General features: G+C 41.4%; 1 protein-coding gene across 4 annotated transcripts in view; it reads right to left on the bottom strand.

Annotated features, from left to right (window-relative positions):
* AOAH (acyloxyacyl hydrolase) overlaps positions 1-20,883 on the bottom strand; it is a 156,732-nt gene that overhangs the window by 26,578 nt on the left and 109,271 nt on the right. For all 4 annotated transcript variants that reach the window (XM_081800267.1, XM_081800269.1, XM_081800268.1 and 1 more), the window contains one exon: positions 14,325-14,407. In XM_081800267.1, coding sequence (XP_081656393.1) covers positions 14,325-14,407 — 83 coding nt within the window. The remainder of the gene's footprint in view (positions 1-14,324; positions 14,408-20,883) is intronic.

Below are 20,883 nucleotides of genomic sequence, written 5' to 3'. Positions count from 1 at the left end.
ATATTATCAGTTCATTTAGGCCTTCGCACAACTCTGGGAGGTAGGTACAGTCATATTCCCATTTTATAGATGAGGAAACTGAGGTGTACTTAAGTGAGTTTCCTAAAGCCACACAAGTAATAATATGGAGAACTGAAATTCGAACCCAGTCCCTTCTGTCTGTAATACTGAGCTCTGGTATTGCTCCTCTAGGCTGGGAGTCTAGAAAAAGTGAACCCAAAGAGGTTTACTGCTAGTTTGTCCCTTGGAGGCTGGTCTGCAGTAACAAGTGAGTAATCATCAGATGGGTGGTACAACTCATGGGACAAGGCAGATTCTCCTGTAATTTCCAGCCATGGAAGCTTGGGGGCAGGTGCATTGTATGGCAGAGTCAGTGAATGTTCTTAAGGATCCACATGGGAAAAGGGGGCCTGCACAGCTGTGAACGCCATGAAAGCCCATGTACCCTTGAAGCAGTGGGGCCTCTTCTTCACGTACAGCTGGAATCAGACTAGACCAGTAGCACTGACGTTCTCTGGGTTGATTCAGGAATGACAGTACATTAAACGAAGGTTGCTTCCTTTCCTCTTTTATTGCAGTAGAATATACAGCCATCAGCTTTACCATTTTAGCTTTTTTTGAGCCTACAATTAAGTGGCATTAAGTACATTCACATTATGGTGCAACCATCAGCACTATCCATCTCTAGAACTTTTCCATCATTGCAAATCGAATCCCTGTACTCATTAATGAATAACTAGGTACCGCATATAGGTAGGATCATTGAATATTTGTCTTTTTGTGCCTGGCTTATTTCATGTAGTTTTCACAGTTCATCCATTTGTAGCGTGTCAGACTATCCATTCTTTTTTTTTTTTTTTTAAAGATTTTATTTATTTATTTGAGAGAGAGAGAATGAGAGACAGAGAGCACGAGAGGGAAGAGGGTCAGAGGGAGAAGCAGACCCCCCGCCGAGCAGGGAGCCCGATGCGGGACTCGATCCAGGGACTCCAGGATCATGACCTGAGCCGAAGGCAGTCGCTTAACCAACTGAGCCACCCAGGCGCCCCAGACTATCCATTCTTTTAAAGGCTGAATAATTTTCCATTGTATGGATATACATCATCTGGGTTGTCCGTTCATCCAGATTGTCCCTTGTTGATAGGCACTTGCTTTGTTTCTATCTTTTGGCTATTGTGAATAATGCTACTATGAACCCTGGTGTACAAGTATCTGTTTAGGTGCCTCCTTTCAATGCTTTTAGGTATATACCTAATTGAAATTGCTGGACCATATGGTAGTGCTATGTTTAATTTTTTTTGAGAAACCGCCATACTGTTTTTATTTCTTTTATGTAGTGAGATGGGGTATATTCAATAAGCACACAAACATAGAAATTAAGAGCAGTCAGTTCATCTCAGCACGTGCCAACCACCTGCCACGTGCCTGACATACTGCCACGTGCCTGTAAGAAATTGAAGACGGGTGGGACACAGCCTCTATATCTGAGGAGCCGCGTCTATGGGGGTAAGGTTTAATGCAAATCCAAACCCAACACTTGAAAAGAGGAAAGCCCAATGTGATTTCAGCCTCTTATCTCTGCTCAGAGAATGTGCCAGATTTTTACAACACCGAGTCCTAAATGTAGACTCCAAGTATTTCTGGATGTTAGATTGCTCCCTACTGTTCTCAAGAGGGAGGAGAAGGAGGACAGACAATGCCTGCTGACGTATCCTCCGGTGGCTCACTCATCTCAGCTGGGCCTTTCATTCAGTTCCAGCCCCATGACTCTCAGCTTCCTGTTTTCAGTATGACAACAATCAAGAGGTGTTTAATTCTCACACTTTGATCTTTCTCTTAATGAGAAATGAAAACTAATGAAAGCTCAAGCCATGAGTGGGAAAAAAATTAAAGGACCAGGTCAGGCCAATAATTTCCTCATTATCCAGAGTACAGCTGGGAATTTGAGGTGCAGCGCACCCACAGAGCTTGAGGAAAATCAAAATGAGAACTTGTCATGGCTTGCCACATAGGCAGCCCCCTCCCCTGCCCACACCACCCACATCCCTTTGCTGCTTAGGACAAGAATGGCAGGCCAATTGCAACCGGGTGCGGTGAGTTTAGGAACAGCAATCATAAACAACCACTCAAAAGAGAGGACGTGCCTACTCTTCTTTACCCAAATGCTAATTTTTTTTTTTTCTGGTGAATATTTATATTATAAGCACAGAATTCTCTGCGCTCTAGAGTTGTTGCGCCTTCCACAATTTACATTTCCTTTTGGGAATCTTCATTTGATGAGATTATGTAATTAGCTTAGGTAATTCCCACATCACTTTCTCTTCTTAATTCCCTCTTCCTGTCGTTCTGCTATTCTTTTGAAGCCCCATCAACATTTGCTGTTTCTCTCCCTCCCGAGCTCTATTGTCTTTCTGCTCCTGGATATAGACTTCTTCTCAGCTGCTGATTTTGCTGTTGCCATTGTAGAAAATACTGAAGCAGCTGGACCTGGAAGATGTGAGCAGGAAAGAAAGGCAGCTCCTAGCCTGTGGGATGCAGCAAAACAAGGGGGGCATTTGAAGAACTGCCACCACCCTTGAGAGGTCCATAGTCTAGTCTCTACAGTTAGAAAAGATGTGACTATGAAAGAGGGGCATTTGATTTATTCATCAAGGCGGCCCAAGGGAGAATCTACCTGTCCACAGTTAAGGGAAGAAGGGGGTCTTTTTGGCCATCGAAGTCTGAATTCTGGTTCATTCAGTGCCTTTTAAATGAGGAATAGTGCTTTGCAAGAAGAGAAGAAGGGTTTCACATACTCTCAGCATTGGCGGCAAGTGTTTCGTATCCTGGGCATTCAAATCAACTGGTAAGACACTTTTAATGGACTTCTAAATGAGCTTGCAACTTTCTGCACTTGGCCCAGAGTAGGAGCACTCAGTCTCAAATTCTTCATGGAAAAAGACAAGGTATATTTAAATATAACAGGTCTTCCTAAATTAACGCATTACCTTGATAATATTTATGGAGTACTTACTCTGTGTCAGGCATTGCAACAGATGCTGGGGACATGTCAGAAAATAGAAAAGACATGGTCCCTATTCTCGTGAAGCTTATAGTCATGAAACAGGTAATGAACATAAAGTGTTAGAATTCCAAGAAGCCCTGAAGAAGTCATGTGAAGCTGTGTACTGAAAGAAAAGTAGGTGTTTCCTTTCTTGAAGTTCTAAGACAAGAACTTGTTAATTAATTTCCAATAAAATACCTGATGCATTCTTACACATGACTCAGAAAGAAATCTCTAGTTGAATGCCATCTTGGTTATAACTATCTGAATAGGACAGGGGCAGATCCAGGTTTCAAGTTCTGAAGCTTATATAATTTGGGGAATCCTCTTTAAGGAAAAGGACACAAAACACGAAAATGAGACCTGACATAAAGGGAAGCCACAGTGGAAAGAGACAAGAGTCTTAACCAATTGTGGTTAAATATCTTAAGTTGACAAATTTTACAAACTCATATGGTCACCAGGCTTGGGGGCAGGAGGCTGGCCTTCAGCTGCAGCCTCATTAGCTTCATAACTCTGCCTCTTGGTGCTCCTTAGAGGTCATGTGTGAAGTCTTGGAGCATCAGCACTGGGTGAGACCTCCAAGAGCATGTGATCAGGCAGCCCACTTTACAGAGGAGGCCCAGAGACAGAAAGAGACTTGGTCAAGTCCTACAGCTAGTAGCAGTAATCCATTTCAAATGCCAGTTTAACAATAGACATTAGTAACTACTGAAACAGATCAAGTGGCCTTGAATCTAGGTCGGGAGATATCAGAGGACAACAAAATGCTAACCTTCAGCTGGTTTGGTAGTACTCCTAATTCTGGTTTTCTTCTTCAATTGACCTGCTGCTATTTGCTTTTCGCAGCCCTCCAGTGCCTGTTCCATACTTTCTGACCAGGGTTCACAGCTCTATTCTGTGGGCCAGACTAGGTGGAGCATACTTACTCTATTGTACCCAGAACCAGAAACCTAAAAAGCATTATAGAGAGTATAAAATGTTCATGGAAAATGTGTTGTCATACATGGACCTAAAGTAAATCTAATAATTTTTTTTAACTTTCATCAGATTTTAAATAATGCAGATTTGACTCATATTTTTATATTTGAAGAAGCATTTTGAAGAGTATGACTTGTATAAATCCAGTTAAAAAAAATCAGCCATAAGAAATTTAAATTCCTTCTTTTCCCTAAAAATATTTGCTTGTGATAAGTAGAAACATTCAGACTAATACATTGACCTTGAGCTCAAAATACTAGGCACTTAATAATTGTTTGCTGTGACAGTTTCTGATGGTGTTTCTACTACTGAAAATGCTTTCAAATTCACAAGTGTGGTTCTGAATTTCTGTGACAAACTAGATAAATGATTCTCCCAAACATGTATTTTTAAAAGAATGTAACAGCCTTCCCAGCATGGTGCTCATCTGCCTCCTAGTCTCAAAACTTGACAAAGCTTCACAAACATCCTTCAGCCACGCTGAACTCTCGTCCTTTTTCCCAAAGATAATTTGTCCTTGGAGCCTCTTTGCACTGAGTCACCCTCTCCCTCTGCTTTTTGGATTCCTTTTTTTTTTTTTCTGCAGGGTGCTCTGCTCAAATATACCTTGTCGGTGAAGTTTTCCTATCCTTCTCCAGGCAGAGGTAAATGCCTGTCATCTCCAGAGACCTCAATCTACCTCTCTTTTAGTGTCATTTCACAAGAACCATAGTTGTCCCCTTATTTGTCCCTCTTTTCCATTTAGTTATGCTCTCCTTGAAGGCAGGGACGTTGTCCTGTTCATCTTTCTATTTCTAGAAGCTATTACAATATTGGAGAGGAAACAGAGGGAGCGGTGGGGGCAAAATCAAATGGAAAACAAGAAGGAGGGAAGTAAAAGAGAAGACCAGAGGTAAAGGCACATCCCAGCAAGGTTTGGAGCCAATAAAAAACCCAGCAAGTTCATGTAAGCTATCAACACAAGTAACAGTGAACTTTCCCCATGTGTCCCTTATCTTAAGCCCTAAACAAAAGGGATCTATTGAAAGGAGACCCGTAAGACTTCAGGAACCCTTGCCATTGACAATGACATAAAATAGTAGAAGATATTTGCTTCTAAATTTGCCATTGGTAAGTGCAGATTCAAGAGGTACAGGATGGAAATCTTGACCTAACAGAAGAATGGAAAGCTCACACTCTTCACATTATGATCATTGTCAGGTGCTCTGCTTCAAACTGGATGAAATGCAGGGACCAAGGAGAAGCCAGAAAGGGCTGCAGAGATAAATCCTAAGAAATTGCTGCACTTGGATCAGAATGTCTCCATTGTTTAATGATTCTTGGAGACTGAAAGCCTTGAAAGTTTTAAAAGAGGGAATAAATCCCCCTAACTAAAAGGAGGGAAATGTGTCCCTCTATATGAAACGTGTCAGATTGAAATGTTTTTCTTCCAAAAGTTTCTACTATGATCAAACATTGTATCTTGGAGATACATTTGGTCCTTAGGAGAAATAACAAGTTTTGATACCTGCAGGCACATAGCCTATCCGAATTTATCTTTTAGATCAAGCATCTCAAAAATTGGTATTAAAATCGGGCTTTGTTGCTGTGAGCACAGTGGATCATGACTCCCAAATAGAGATGTCATAGTTGTTTTGTTATAAATAATTTCTGTCACCTCCTCTCAACATTTTGGGTTGAGACCAAAAACTCGACCCAGGGGTTGGGTTCACTAAATACTTTCCTGAGGGCCTACTTCCACTTGGCAAGGTAACTTCTTTGCTTCTCTCCAGGACTCTGTGGCTTTTAAAAAATTGTCTGAAAATTTTCCTTTTCGCAATGATTTCCAGAAAGTTGCAATAATTTACAAAGATTGAAATAATTTACAAAAAGTTGCAAAGATAGAACAAAGGATTTGTACCTTCCCTTTACCCAAACTCCCTAAATGGGAACATCTCTCACAATCATAGTACCGTGATCAAAATCAGGGACTTCGCACTGGTACAAGCTATTGCCTCAACTCTAGACCAATTCAAATTTCACTGATTGTCCCACTGGTGGGTCAGCCCAAATCAGATCCAACACTTTCTGGGTCAGTCCAACTCAGGATCACATACTGCATTCAGTCTCATGTCAGTTTAGTCTCCTTTAATCTGGACTAATGCCTCAGTGTTTTTTGACCTGGACCCTTTTGAAGGGTACTGAACAATTATTTTATAGAGGGCCCTTCGAATCTGAGTTTGTCTTATGTTTCCTCCTGATTAGATTCAGGCTATGCATTTTTGTCAAGAACATAATAGCAGATGCTCAATTAGCTAGTTGAAGGTAAAAAAATCTATTTTGTTGGAGACTAGAGATCATGAGGCAGGGTGGTGGTTGTAATGAAAATAATAAGTTCTTGTATGTATCACTGAATTCAGCAAAGCCTGGATTAATACTCATTTATAGTTTGTTTTTTCATCCTTCTTTTACCTTTTTTCTTGCCTATCCCTTTCTGAGAGGACCACTTTTGACAAAGAGGGAAGGCCAGCACAGAATGCTGGGTCGGGGTATCTAATTCTGATCACCTACCTCTCCAGGGCAGGTGTTGGTTGTTCTAGACACTGAAGGTAGTAACGATGTAGTAAAGATGGTGGCTTCAGAGGCCAGACTCTGAAAGGGGGACAGCCTGGTATGGTTGGGAGCAGGGCAGACATGCTCTGACACGGCTGGTATGATTCAGACCCAGGCTTGAGCTCTACCACTGACAAGCTGATGGACCATTAATCACCTAAGTTATTAAACCTACCCAAACCCCAGTGTCCTCACCTATAAAATAGGGTTGCTTTGTGGATTAAATGGAGATAGAATATGTAAAGTTCTCAGCATTGTGTCTGGGTGAGAGAAGGTACCTTTAATGAACTGAATATTTGTGTCCCTCCAAAATTCATGTTGAAAATCTAACCCCCGTTGTGAAGGTCTTTGGAGGTGGGGCCTTTGAGAGGAAATCAGGTCCAAAGGGTGGAGTTCTCATGAGCAGAACTGGTGCCCTTTCAGAAGAGGCGGAGAGCTAGTGTGCTTTCTTCCTGCCACGTCACAAGAGGAGACGACAAGAAGCCAGCAGTTTGCAAGCAGGGAGAGGGCTCTCACCCAGAACCTGGCCCTGCTGGTGTTCTCATCTCGGACTTCCAGCCTCTAACACTGTCAGAAACGAATTTCTGTTGTTTAGAAGCCACTCAGTCTGTGGGGTTTTTTGTTAAAGCAGTCTGAGCTAAGTCGGCAGGCAGTACTTATTATTAGCTGAAATCTATAAAAGTAATAATAGCACTAGCAACCTCACACAACTCTCCAGCTGCATCCACCCATCCAGCTAATGGACGCCCCCTGAGACTCGTGCCCTGACCTCGGTCCTGGACCGTATTCCCGGCTAGAATACATGATTAGCTGCCGAGGGCCTGAGAGGACATCAGTGTATTCTTTCTGGCTTTCTGGCTTGGAGTGAGGCCTGGTGTGGTGTTTCTGTGCCCCGGGCAAGCTCCTTTCTGGCACATCTCTTTAAGTCCAACAGCAGGATGGACAGCTCCCTCATGTCCACCCTTTTTAGAACATCTCCCAGAGACATCTTCTCTCCTCCTGCTTCTCAGCCAGGGCCTGGTCACCTTGCAGGAGCTCTTCCCCACTTTGGCACCTTCTGATTTGTTGTGCATTGAAGTCCTTGCTCTACTTTTCCTTGAACAGTTCCTGGTCCCTTAGACTTGGGAGGGGGGGCCGAAGCCTCAAACGGCCACAGGGGTCAGGTAGCTAAACCCCTAGTTCACCTGAAGGGGAGGCCACTACTCAGCTCCAACCGACTCTCACCAGGCAGGAGTGTGGCTGTGTTGCCAGGGCTGCTGATTTTTGGAGAGAAATAAAAAATGGATTTTTATGTAAAAGCTCTTGAGTTTTAAATATCAGCAACAAATCAAATTAAAAACAAAACACTTAAACATGCAGTGAGCCTGAAGACTGAGGTCTGATTTAGAATTTCAGAGTCATAGAGCTGGCTGAATGTTGAGATTATCTGGTTGAAGCCCTTTATTTTACACATAGGGAAACTGAGGCCCAGAATGGGGAGGCATTCACTGAGGCTCTGGAGCCAGCCAGGGCTTGAAGGTGGTCACGCATGCATTAATGCTTAGTCTTTTTATCCTCTGTGCCCATTGGAGCGACTGGTGCTCAGAAATATCAGCAGAGACAACGAAGGCATGGAGATGAATTTAGGGCTCACCTCTCCCCAGACTTTTCACTGGAGAGCAACAGGAAAGAGCTGTACTGTGCTGCGGTACATGAATAAGGTGATTTTCTTGGCTGGTATCTCGGGGGCTTCATCTCAGAGCAGTGATGTGTAGAAGCAACAGTTGAACAGCCATTCAGGAGGGAGCCCGGGGCTGAGCTCATAGCCGTCATAGATACGATGTTCCCTGCTCTTCTCTTCCCCCCTCTCCCTTCCCTCGGCTTCTGCTCCAGGGCCCGCCTCCTCGATCTGCCCAAGAATCTCTTCCTTCACCCCTTTGCTCCCCCCACCACCTCCCGCTTAGCCTTCCCAGCACGTTATCATGAATACAAATTTCATATGCTGCCCTGAGTTTTGTCCCTTTTCTCTAGTTTCTCCAGTCTGCTAGATTCTCTCCCATTCTCCAGATGGTTTAATGCAAGCTTAAAGAAGGGGACCAGCAAGAAGTTCTTGGAGTGGGGGGCCATGGGGAGAAGTGGGGCTTCAAACTCCAGGGAGTTTGAGGCGGGGTTGGGTAGGTGAGCCTGGAACCCATGCACTTTGGCCATGTGTTAAAATCCTCCATGTTTCTTATCTATGCACTTCCCGCTAGTCCCCTGCTCTCACTCCTGGTGCGTGGGTGAGTGCCTGGGTGCACAGAGAGGGGTGGCCTCACACCATATGGGAGATTGGGCCTGGAGAAAAAAATTCCTGTAAGCACTTTTGACTTTCTGAAAACAAAACAACCCAAAAGAGGTGTTTACACTAAGGTTGCGCTACACCTGCAAAAACAAAATGAGGAAGGCTGCCAGGGAAAAGGACATTCCAAGCTAGTGAAGTCTCCTTTGGAGGCCCCTAACCCGTCAGTCAGAGCGCCCTCCCCTGCAGGCTGTGTGCTGCGGGCCATGGGGGGCTCAGGGGCTGCGATCTGATCTGCTTGCCTCTTAAAGCTGATGAGTCTTGTTTATTTTAGAAGTGGGTGACTCATGAATTTTTATTTACTTAAAAAGACATATTGAATACCCCTTTAACATTTTTTCTTATACCCTTTATTTTAAAAATGAAGTGTAATCCTGCCAATGGTGGTTTTTGCCCACCATGGAAGTTGGCAAAGGATTACTGTGTGTGCTTTTCTTCTCTTCAAAGGTTGAATGTAATTCCTGAAAGGCATTGGGCTTAAAAGAAAGACTGTGTTGGGTTGACGAGTCCCTCCTAGGCGCAGCAGAGGCTGAGTATGCTGGTAGTACAAATAGGGGTCCCCCGGGGCTCGTGCTCACTGTCACACTGGGAAGTCAGACTTGAAGCAAGAAACTCAGCTACGAGCCAAGTAAAGAGTGACAGCAGGGGCAGCAACAAAGGGCTTGTGGGATGGGGCAGGAGGTTGGCTCTGCTGGACGTGTGAACAAGGGGCAATGAGGTCAGGCAAGGACAGTGAGGGCTGAATAAAAGCTAGCGTTCACCAAGTCTTCACTGAGCATGAGGCCCTAAGGCCCAATCCTAAGGTCCCCCAAAATGGACCATGCAGCATGGGTATGGGAGGTGGTTTTGGGGTCTGTGATTGTCTCACTGGACTCCCAGCTGGATACTGACTGGCATTCATACTTCTCGGTCTAGCCTCTGAGAGGGGATCATCTTCGAAACCCCTCCTCTGCTTCTCTTCTTGTAGCATGTTCTAGAACTCCCGGCTCAGCCAGTCAAGGCTTGATCTCCAGCCTCTCCCACCCCACAGCTTCCATCCCTTGCCCCACCCATCCTCAGGGGTCCTCAGCTGCCCCACCCTCAGCTCTCACTCCCCTCCACCCCCATCCTGCCCTAGCCCTGCTTTCCTCCAGCCTTGCAAGGGGAGCCTTAATCTGCTGCCCAGGCTGCACTCGGCTCCCATTCCCCAGGGCTCCCTCGCAGTCCACCCATTTTTCCTCTGGCCCTGGCCCCAACTCCCCTCAGTCAATCTCAGACCTGCTGTTTACCAGGCTCCATCATTTCCCACTCTTATCCTAAACCCAGCCTTTTTCTCCCAGAGGGAGCCCTCTTTTTCTATCAGATTCTCTGGGTCCAGCTGGCTGCCCCTCACCCATTCCCATTACCTCCCTGCCCACTGCTGTCTCGAGGGGCCTGGAAACCCAACCCTAGATGACCCCTCTTTCTGTCCTTGCACTCTGGGAATAACAGGCCTTCCCATCATGGATGTCTTTTGAATGTGTTTTTGTGTTTTCAAATCTACTTTTTTTTTTTTTTTTAAAGGAACGCTTTACATTGAAACAGTGACTGATTTTTTTAAAATGCTGAGGAAATAATAGGACAGGTGGTAGGCGGAGCTAGCAATGATGACAGACATTGAGGAAACACTGCATTTTTCCCATTCAACCTATAATAGCCCTGGGAAGGTCAGGTATGGCCTGTTATTATCCCTACGGTGCAAAGTGGGCCCCATCTGGGGTTTGTGATGAATTCTACAGTGTCATGTGACGTAGTTTAAACATTGGCTTTATTGAATAAGGGGCAAACTTACGAGGCAGGGTTTGCTCCTGGAACCCCATAATCAGACTGACTTTGGGTGCAGCCTTTCCTCTCAGCAAAATAGGGTGAAGGTGGCCCACTGGAGCTAGTTTGTTGTCTAGGCGACCCAGAATGACATCCCGGGTCACTTTTGGCAGTTCTGTTCATCGAACAATGACCCCCATTTTATAGATGCAGAGACAGGCCAGAGAAATTAAGTGATTTGTCCTAGTCACACACCCATTCCAGCGCCTAAATTCAAAACCAATCTACTAGTTTACATGGCAAAGAAAAGGAGAAGATTTTATGAAGTAACAAGAAGGGGAAACCTCTGTGGTCTGCTCTCTAGGCCTCGCTTTGCATCTGCAAGAAGTGAGGTGACATTGTGTGAGGACCCAGCCAACCATGAGGGGTTTTGACCATTTCCCCCTTCACTACATAGGCCCCTCCGCTTGGGGCCCTGGGGGCAAGTTGGAAGCTACAGGAGCTGCTGTGAACAATCTCCTTTGCTAATTGTAAAGATTTAGCAGGAACCTTGCTATGCCTAACCCCCATGCTGGAGAATTAATACCCAAATTAAAGATGACTTTGACATTTTACATTTTAAAATGCTCTACAATCACTGGCAATCACTGGACCAGTAGTTCACAGCAGAGGGACCGATAGACGTTTTCCAGATCTTGTATATAAACATCAAGATGAAAATAAGAGCTGTTTCTTTAATTCTCACTGTACAGTTTTTAAGAAAGTCTTTAATATTCTATTCAACTCTTTCTTCTCTTTCTCCTTTCTGTCTCTCTCCACCTGTCCCTCTCTCACTGGTTCTGAAACGTAAGTGTAGCCATAAATATGCAGGGCAGAGAAGGCTGACTTTTTCTATATCCCATAAACACCTTGGGGAGTAATTGAAATAACTTGGCATGGCTAGTCAGGTTACATGCTGCATAATATCAAAAGAAAACCCACAGTGAGGAAAAGCAACAGCAAATAGGAAGAAGGGCTGGAAATAAAACTAGAACATTAAATAATGAGTAATTATGAGAAACTAAAACAACAGCAACAACAACAATAAAAACCCTCTTAGAATTATAACCTTAGAAAAAGAGTCAAGAAGCATCTTCATAGAAGTTATACTAGATGAAGTATACATTCTAGGTATTTCTAAGAATTGCAAATTTAAAGAAAAGGAAGGAGCTCATTCCCTCCCCGCCCTTATACTCCAGCAGCACTTCGTTAGACATACGGAAGGCACAGGTTTTGATCTCATTCTGACATGTATGTTTTTTCATGATTAGGCTTCCCTCCCATCTCTTTTTTCCCGTTTTATCTCCACGATCTGAATTTTAAAGGAATGCTGTCAAGACAGCATACCACAAAAGGGAGAAATGTCTACTACAAATTGCACTTTGTACTTTTTTGGAGTATCTTCCTTTGGTCTTTTTGATTTTACAAAAGATCTCTGTATTTGTTGTGGGTAGAAAGTAATGTTGAGTTGACATGTCTGGGTCTTGTGAGGGAGCGAAATGCTGGTGTCCTAGGCACAGGGAGAAAGTAGCTTATAGCCTGTGTTTCCAGCAGAATCCTATTGCTTATTCTCGCCCTCACCTGACACCCTCGGCTATGAGATCTTGGGCAAGCCCTTCACTGTTCCTACACAGTTTCTTTCTGGGTTTTTTTTTTTTTTAAGGTTATTTCTATGTAAAAATAAAATCTTCAGAAAACAGAAAAGTAAAGAAAAAAAAGAAGTAATCATCCATAATTTATCCATCATGATTTTGGTGTATTTTCTGTAGATCTTATGTACATCTGATTTCTCCTTTTATTTTAAAAAACATAGTAGAAATTAAGCTGTACCGTCCAACTTTATATCCTGAGTTTTCTTTTGGCAGTGTTTTGTCCTTCTAAATAAAAAAATATGGACTCTGAACCATCATTTTCTAGAGCTGCATGATACTCAACACAGGCATTTCTGTTCTTTGTTTTTTACAGTTACATTGACAGAGAGCATTTGACAGCACTGGGGCTGTTTGATTATCTCACTGAAGGAAAAGAGAAAGTGCAAGGGCTGCAGTTCACTTTACATCTATGATGACTCATAGCCAGGTTCAATTCTAACTTTCCACTACATTGTCCGATATGTTCATACGCAGAGAGGTGAGGCCAATCTCTTTCTGTAGATCACCTCAGATGACAGACCAGTGACTGGAGGAGTACCTTTGTTGGTATCTGATTGTAGTAAGACAAATTGGCTACAAATTCTGGCCCTGCAATTTTCTGTGATCTTAGGCAAGTTTCTTGGTTTCTGTATGTCTGTTTTCTCAGCTGTAACAGTGTGGATATCATGATAATCCCTCAATTCCAAGAAATACACTTTAACACATTTGATATGAGGTTGAATGCTGCAATCAATGTGTACGTTGTATATTCTTCCTTTTTCCTCCCTCCACACTCCCTAGACCTATTATAATGAGTGGTATCTTAGAACTGAAGAAATATAGTAATACTTGCCTTACAGTTTATTGAAAAACATCAGCTGAAATATTACACTTAAAGTATTTTTAGCACTTGATAAGAGAGCAATAAATAGCAGCTATTATTTTATTAGTAAGAAAACTTACATTGTTCTTAGAATAGTAGAACATTTATTCTGTATAGAATACTTATTATAAGACACACATTATTTGCAGATCATATATTCAGTTAAAACTTGAACTGCTTGGAAAATGCCTTAGCACTCTTGTTAATTAGAGATGGCATGGGGATAGCACATAGGTTTAACTTTATGTGCCAAGTCTAATCTGTTGATGATGATTGTCAGATGTGCTGTGTTGTATGAATTGCTGAGGCAGAATCTGGGTGTAGCAGACAAGAGCGCCAGGGTTGATTAGCAATATCTTAGGGAGATATGGCATCACACACCCTAAGTGTCCACCATCTCTGCATTATGGTGGCCCAAAACATTATCTGGTAATTCATTCGGCATTAGCCCGACATTGGTTTCTCAATCAGGAGTTTCACTGAAATCTTGTGGCAGTGGGCTGCCTCTGGGTCCAAGGTGGGAGCTGAGAACCACATAAGTAAGAAGCAAGCCCAGAGGACACTTATGTCCTGGGAAACATGGGAAGCTGATGGAGACCTGCAAGTCTCCACAATACTCTGAAAATGCATTCCTTTCCTTAACGGCTTTGGGGATTTCAGCCATAATCACTTAGCCATTTTTCTTAAAACTCCAAGCCTAGTAGAAATGTGGGAGACTTTGCAGAGCCTTTGCAATCACTTTGATTTTGCTTAGCCCTTGTTCTGCTGATGCTTGTTTAAGTCTTGCCTCCTGAGCTTTGAATGCCCTGCACCTTGGCCTTTCTAGAACCTGTGTGGGGGAGGACTGACCGCATCTTGTTCTTGTTCTCCTCTGCTGTGGGTAAGATGCTGTAATCCCAGGGCCCTTCTCTAGAAAGGGTCCTGGTGCTGGGAAAAGGAGACCATTCATTTTATTATGTGGCCCTTGTTATCTAACTCTCAGCTTTTGTGACTCTTATGAAACAAAATCAATCATTAAAAGCACACTGCTGAAGGCGTAAGTGTAAAGCTACATACCATTTCTTGAAATATTCTGGTAGTCTCTGTGATTGCAGTGGTTTCTTTTCCATAATCGAAGGTAAATAGAGTTTTCTTTAATTCTGAAACAAATATATATGGCATATGAGTATCAGGACACTCACATGATGATGTTCAAAAAACAGGATTTTGTTACGATTTTTCGAAATGGGTGGTTCAAATGAACTCAGAAAAATCAAATTTCTGCAGACATGTTTTCTCTAAACTGTCAGTACACTACTGAGAGTTTTTACAAGAAGCAGTCCTATAAAATGGGTTGCATCAATGTAGTAAGATTAAACTTTTTCTTTTTGTGAAGACCTCCAGAATCATCCCTTTATTTTATTTTTTTAAATTTCAGGCTTTGGTCATGTCCCAAAACCCCAATAATTATTTTATTAATAAAAAAACAAACCCAAGTATGCAGAATAAACTTTTCAAAGTTGAGTTTCTAAATCATCATTGAGTTCAGTTAACTGGTGGCTAAAAATGTGGTTTTGTTTAAACAACCCCATATGCAGAGTCAACCCTTTTTAAACTTTTTACCAAGAGCTGCTATAAGTTTCTTGAGCAATTGGTCCTCTTCAACAAATGTGTCTTTTTTTAATTTTTAATTTGATTAAGTTTCAAATTTTAATTCTAGTAGAGTTAATATATAGTGTTAATTAGTTTCAGGTATGCAATACAGTGATTTAACGATTCTATACATTGTTTAGTGATTTTGAACCTGACCTTATACACTTTGTTCTTTTGGTTGTTACGAAGCTGTGGCAGACACTCTTGTTGACTTTCAGATCCATCTCCCCCCTTCATCTTAATAGAAGTTTTTTTAGGGCATAATGATGCCACATGATGACTGCTTTACCCAGCTTCCCTTGCAACTACAAGTGGCCACTTCACTCATTTCTGGGAAATGAGGTAGAAGTATCCAATTTCTGGGAATACTTCTTAGGAAACAACTGGCAACTGACCCTTGCTCCTTCTTTATCCTTTCTCCATTTTTCTGCCCAGAATAGGCAAGCTGCCATCCTGGACAGTGGGGATAACTTCTATATTGGGAAGGCAGAGGGGTGAGTTGGAAGGACCTTGGATCCTTGAGAACCAGTGGAGTTGAGCTCCCATACCAGAACTGGACTACACATCTCTGAAATTTTACGTGTGAGAGAAATAAACTCAAATATGATCTTATTTTAACCACCCATATGTGGAGTCTCTTTGCTATTTGTAGCTGAATCTAATACTAAATGGACACAGAGTTTAGAGACAAATTTGTGACCAGTATCAGGTTATAACTGCACATACTTTAAGTCATTTTCTTGGCTTCTGTTTGTCCCATCTTTGATTTTCTATCTTCTTTTGCCAAGCTTTAATTTACATATAATTTAATGTTATGTTCTTTATGCTTTTATAGCCTTCTGTAAAATCCTTTTTGAAACAAGACCAGGTAAAGACTAATGAATAATAATTAAACTCAGAAGTATTTGATTACCCCTCAAATGTATTGTGTCTTTTCTTCATTATAATACCTTCATATCTCACAACCTTACATAAATCACCATTTACTTGTGTTACATGAGTCTCATTTGTTGTATTAGAGTGCTTTCCAACTGTCTCAGTGCTTCAGAAAGGTAAGCATGCATCAGGTTTAGGCACTGGGAATGCACTGAAAGTAGTCTTTTTGAAGTCTGAGAAAACTAATGATAATATTTTTTGATAGAAGAGCATGATGTCTGAGCAATATTTTAAGTATGGGATTTTTGCTTTGTGGTGGAGTTTTGAGGTGAATGACTTATTTTATTTTTAAAAATCAAACCTACCCATGCACATAGTTTAAAAAAGTCAAATTTGTATTACTTGAGTGATGTTTAACGAGCCCTACTATGTTCCAGACACTCTTCTAGGCACCTGGGTCATATTGGTAAAAGAGGAAGACAAAGACCCCTGCCCCTGTGTTGTTGACATTCCATCAGGGAAAAAACTAATAAGCATCTTGAATGAACAAATTAGAGAGGCTGCTAGAAGGTGGTAAGTGCTATGAAAAAAAAGGGAGGCAGGGGAAATAAGGTTAGAGTGGTTGGAGCAAGCCTCACTGAAAAGGTGAATGTGAACCAAGACAGTTGAAGTATTTATATCTATAAGGCTTGTAGTGATAAACAGTAATCCCGTACTACCTTCCTCTCCCCATTTCTCCATTCCCAGAGACAACTAATTTCAGCCTCAACTGACTGAGTCATTGGGCATTTTCTTTCTTATCTCTAAATAACATACCTTCAAGTCCACTTCTTTATTTGTAGTCTTTGGCATTATCTATTCCCTTCCCACCATCAAGAGGAGGATTTAGCTATTCACAAATGATCAATGATTGCTTTTTCTTCCCTTCCAAATTCTTTTATTTCCCTGAAGTTAATAGCAGCCTTTTGTTTCTTTGCTTATTTTTTTAAGTATTTATCATCAATTTACTCTCAAATCTTTTACAGTTGTTTGATCCCCTTTCAATATGCTCTATTAGAGAGTTTATTTATTTATTTATTTATTTTTAAAGATTTTATTTATTTATTTATTTGAGAGAGAGAGAGAGAGAGAGAAAGAGCATGAGAGGGGAGAGGGTCAGAGGGAGAAGCAGGCTCCCCGCTGAGCCGGGAGCCCGATGTGGGACTCGATCCCAGGACTCTGGGACCATGACCTGAGCCGAAGGCAGTCGCTTAACCAACTGAGCCACCCAGGCGCCCGAGAGTTTATTTATTTTGTCTTGTGGAAATCTCTCCTGAAATCTCTTGACCTGATTACTCTGGACTTGCTGCCCTCTCACCCTCATGCTCAGTAGATATCCTGGGAGCCCCTATCTTCATCATCCTGGGGATTCTCTTTACCTCTTCCTGACTTAGTAGATCTGTTTTCTAGAAGACCACATTTTAATTTTTTCTGATGGTGAATGTTTTTAAGTAACTTTTGTAGGATGTGGGGGAAGTAACTTATTTTTTTTTTATCATTTGTATATCTAAAAATGTTTCGATTGTTTGATTTGGTGAGGTATAAGTTAGGCCCAGAAACACAGCTTACATCATAAGTGTAAACATAAATATGGTTAATAAGACTTGTTGGGGAAAAACTTCAAATAGAGAAGTAATAGTGTTCACTTGGTCCCTGAACTTTCATTATCTTATAGAAAGATGTTTTAGACAGGGCATAGCTAGACTAGACACACCTAGGACACCCTACATATTCCTAGGGGAAGAGCGGTCTGGTGTTTATAAGTCACCATGTAACAATAACAGATTTATGGTATAGGCAATTATTTTGTTAAATAGGAGGCATCCCGAACATGTTGAATCAGCTTCTTGCTAAGCAATCAATAGGAAGAAGGAAATAAGCCTCCAGGACCATCAGGGTTTGTCTTTCATTGGCTGGTGTGGTAGATTAGAGATGACCTCGATATCTTCGACAGCCCTACCCTTAAATTTTGGCTGTTATGTGACTTTTTGACCAGTAGGGTATGGTAGAAGTGATTCTGTGCCAGTTATGGTCTGGTTTTTAAGATACTTGGCAACTTTGGTCTATTGAAGCCCTGATCCACTATGTAAGAAGCCTGACTATCCAGTTGGAGATACCATGAAAAAGACCCTACAATGGAAGTAGCCATAATGTCCTTCAGTAGGTGAATGGGTAAACAAAACTGTGGTGTATCCATACAATGGACTATTATTCAGCAGTAAAAAGAAGAGAGCTATCAAATCATGAAAAGACATAGAGGAACCTTAAATGCATATTGCTGAGTGAAAGAAGCCAATATGAACAGGCTATATTCTGTATGTTTCGAACTATATGACACTCTGGAAAAGGCAAAACCATGGAAACTGTAAAAAATTAGTGGTTTCCAAGGATTTGGGGAGAGAGAGGAGGGATTAATAAATGGAGCACAGGGTTTTTTTGGGGGGAGGGGGTCAGTGAAACTCATCTATATGAAAGTATAATGGTGGATACATGCCATTTTACATTTGTCAAAACCCATGGAAGGTTCTACATAAAGAATAAACCTTTAGGTAAACTATGGACTTTAGTTAAGAATAATATGTAAATATTGGCTCTTCATTTAAAACAAATGTACCACACTAATGCAAGATGTCAATAATAGGGGAAATTGAAGAAATGAGAGAGTATATAGGAATGCTGTATTTTCTGCTCAATTTTTCTGTAAACCTAAAATTGCTAAAAAATTAAAGTCTATTAAAAAAAAAGGCCTTCTCTGGAAAGAAAGAGGGACCCAGCTAAACTGAGTCTTCTAACTGCCTTTTCCTAGGCACCAGTTATATGAGTGAAGCCATGTGGACCCTCTAATCCAGCCACTAGGTGAATACCATCGAGTAACTATGGTCAATGTCACATGGAGAGGAGGAATTGGACAGCCAAACTTTTCCTGAATTCCTGATACACTAAACTGTGAGATATAAAGAAAATGGTTGTTGTTTTAAGCCACTAAAGTTTGGAGTACTTTGTTACACAACAATAGATAACCAGAACAGATGGTTATAGAATTCTAGGTTAAAATCATTTTCCCTCAGAAGTTTGAAGGAATCAGTTCATTGGCTCCTAGCCTCCTAGTGTTGTTGTCTGAAGCTATTCTGTGCCTCGATCCTTTGAAAGCCTATGGTAGCATCTGTTCCAAGAGTTCTGAAATGTGATGACAGGCTTGGTGTGGCTCTATTTTCATTCACAGTGTTAGTCACTGATGGACCTTTTCAACTTGGAAATTCATGTCTGTCAGTTCTCAGAGATGTTCTTCAATTATTTCATTGATGATTTCTTTCTTTTTTTTTCTCAGAACCCCTATTATTTGTATATTGGGTCAGTTGGGCTCTGGTCTTCTGATCCTCCTAGTTTTTCTGCCCTATTTTCCATATCTTTGTCTTTTGCTCTATTTTCTGGAGGATATCCTCAAATTTATCTTTTAATCCCTTTATGAAAGTTATCTGATGCATAATTTCCAAGTGACCCTTTTTGTTCTTTGAATATATTTTTAGTTTTAGCATAACCTAATTACATGAATGAAACCTCTTATCTTTTTGAAGATATTAATTCTAGTTATTTTTTATAAATAGGGTATCAATCAGAGTCTAAGAAAAACATTTTCTTCCTTAGAAAATAGAGCAATAGTTTGTTTTCTTGAAGTTCCTTTTTCTCTTTTTGTGTTGTCTTTCACATTCAAGGTTTCCCTCAGATGTCTGATGATCCTGGAATGTTTGTTGGCTTGTATTTAAAAGTGGAAACTGGTTGAAAACTTAAAAGCTGATTGGAAAATGGACCCCTGGGTGTGGCTTGTTGACTATGTCCTCACCGTAGCTATGGACTGGTGGGGACTTTCTCAGGGAAACCCTGCTGTCCGTGTCTGGAGCTTTCCTCCCTGGGATGTGAAGATTCCCCTGGGAAGGATCTTCTGGTCTTCAGCTGGCTTGCCAGCACTCTGGAGCTGGTTGTCTGCATTCAGCATGCATGTGTTTTAGTGGGTACTCCTCTCCTCACTTATGTCTAGTGTCCCTCAGTCCAGAAGCCTTTGATTTTAGCATCTCCAGAGAATAATAAACCTCTAGTCTTAACACCAGAGTAAGGGGAGGCAGCTGCCCAGCTGTGTAAAGTTGGGAAAGAGTCTAAGGATCTAACTGCTTTTTCAGCAATCTTTCAACTGACACTAGTTTTTACCCTCATCTCCATTTCTAGAGCTACCATATGTAGTCGATTCCCAAGTCTTTTGGGGGATACAGTGTAAACTGGGTTGCTTCTTGACATTCCCTCCTACTGGCTTATGATGCAGCTTTCTGAGTCGACTAGGTTAGTTATCTCCTGTCCTGCTTTCTGGCTTCCAACATTTTGTGGCTGATGGCTCTTCCTGTTCTCTCTGTCCTTGTAGACCAATTCATTTACTATCATTTTCGTGGGGTTTCTCAAGGGAGAGAAGTAAACGCTTTGTTCAATCTGTTATCTTACCCAGAAACCTGAAACGAATATACTCTGCATCATTTATGCCCTCTGCCTTGACTATTTTATTATATTTTGAAAAAGCAGATGGGAAATGGACATTAGATCTGAGTTCAATGCTAAAATAATTTCACGGTCAATTAGGAGGGGTTATTGTCCTTTGAGAAAGTAATTGTTATCAATATTTAGTCATGAATGTATGTTTGATAATTCTAAAAATGGAATTTATGTACCAAAATACTGTTTTGCTCATGGCCTGCTCATGAAGAGTAAATAGTGTAGATATTAATATTATAGATAGTTAGTTGCATCTTTCTTTACAAGAATACAAAATCTTTGCCAGCCGGTGAATAGTTTCATTAATATTTCTGACCAGAAATAGTATGTAGAATTTTGAGATTAAGGTTTTGTACTAGGCACTAGAAAACATTTCACATAATCAAAGATAATGTTTTCTTTCATCCCACCTCGAATACATAATCTTTCTTATAAATTCTAGGGATTGAATTTCTCATGGAGTGCTCAAGAATCCAGAGAAGACAGAAAAATCAATATAATATTTTGAGAAGCCTGTAGTACGATATTTTTG

This window comes from Leptonychotes weddellii, chromosome 12 (assembly GCF_054177405.1).
Source record: "Leptonychotes weddellii isolate Sample4059 chromosome 12, ASM5417740v2, whole genome shotgun sequence".
Taxonomy (NCBI): domain Eukaryota; kingdom Metazoa; phylum Chordata; class Mammalia; order Carnivora; family Phocidae; genus Leptonychotes; species Leptonychotes weddellii.
The sequence above is the reverse complement of the archived record's forward strand: the minus strand, read 5'-3'. Positions and strand labels throughout refer to the sequence as shown.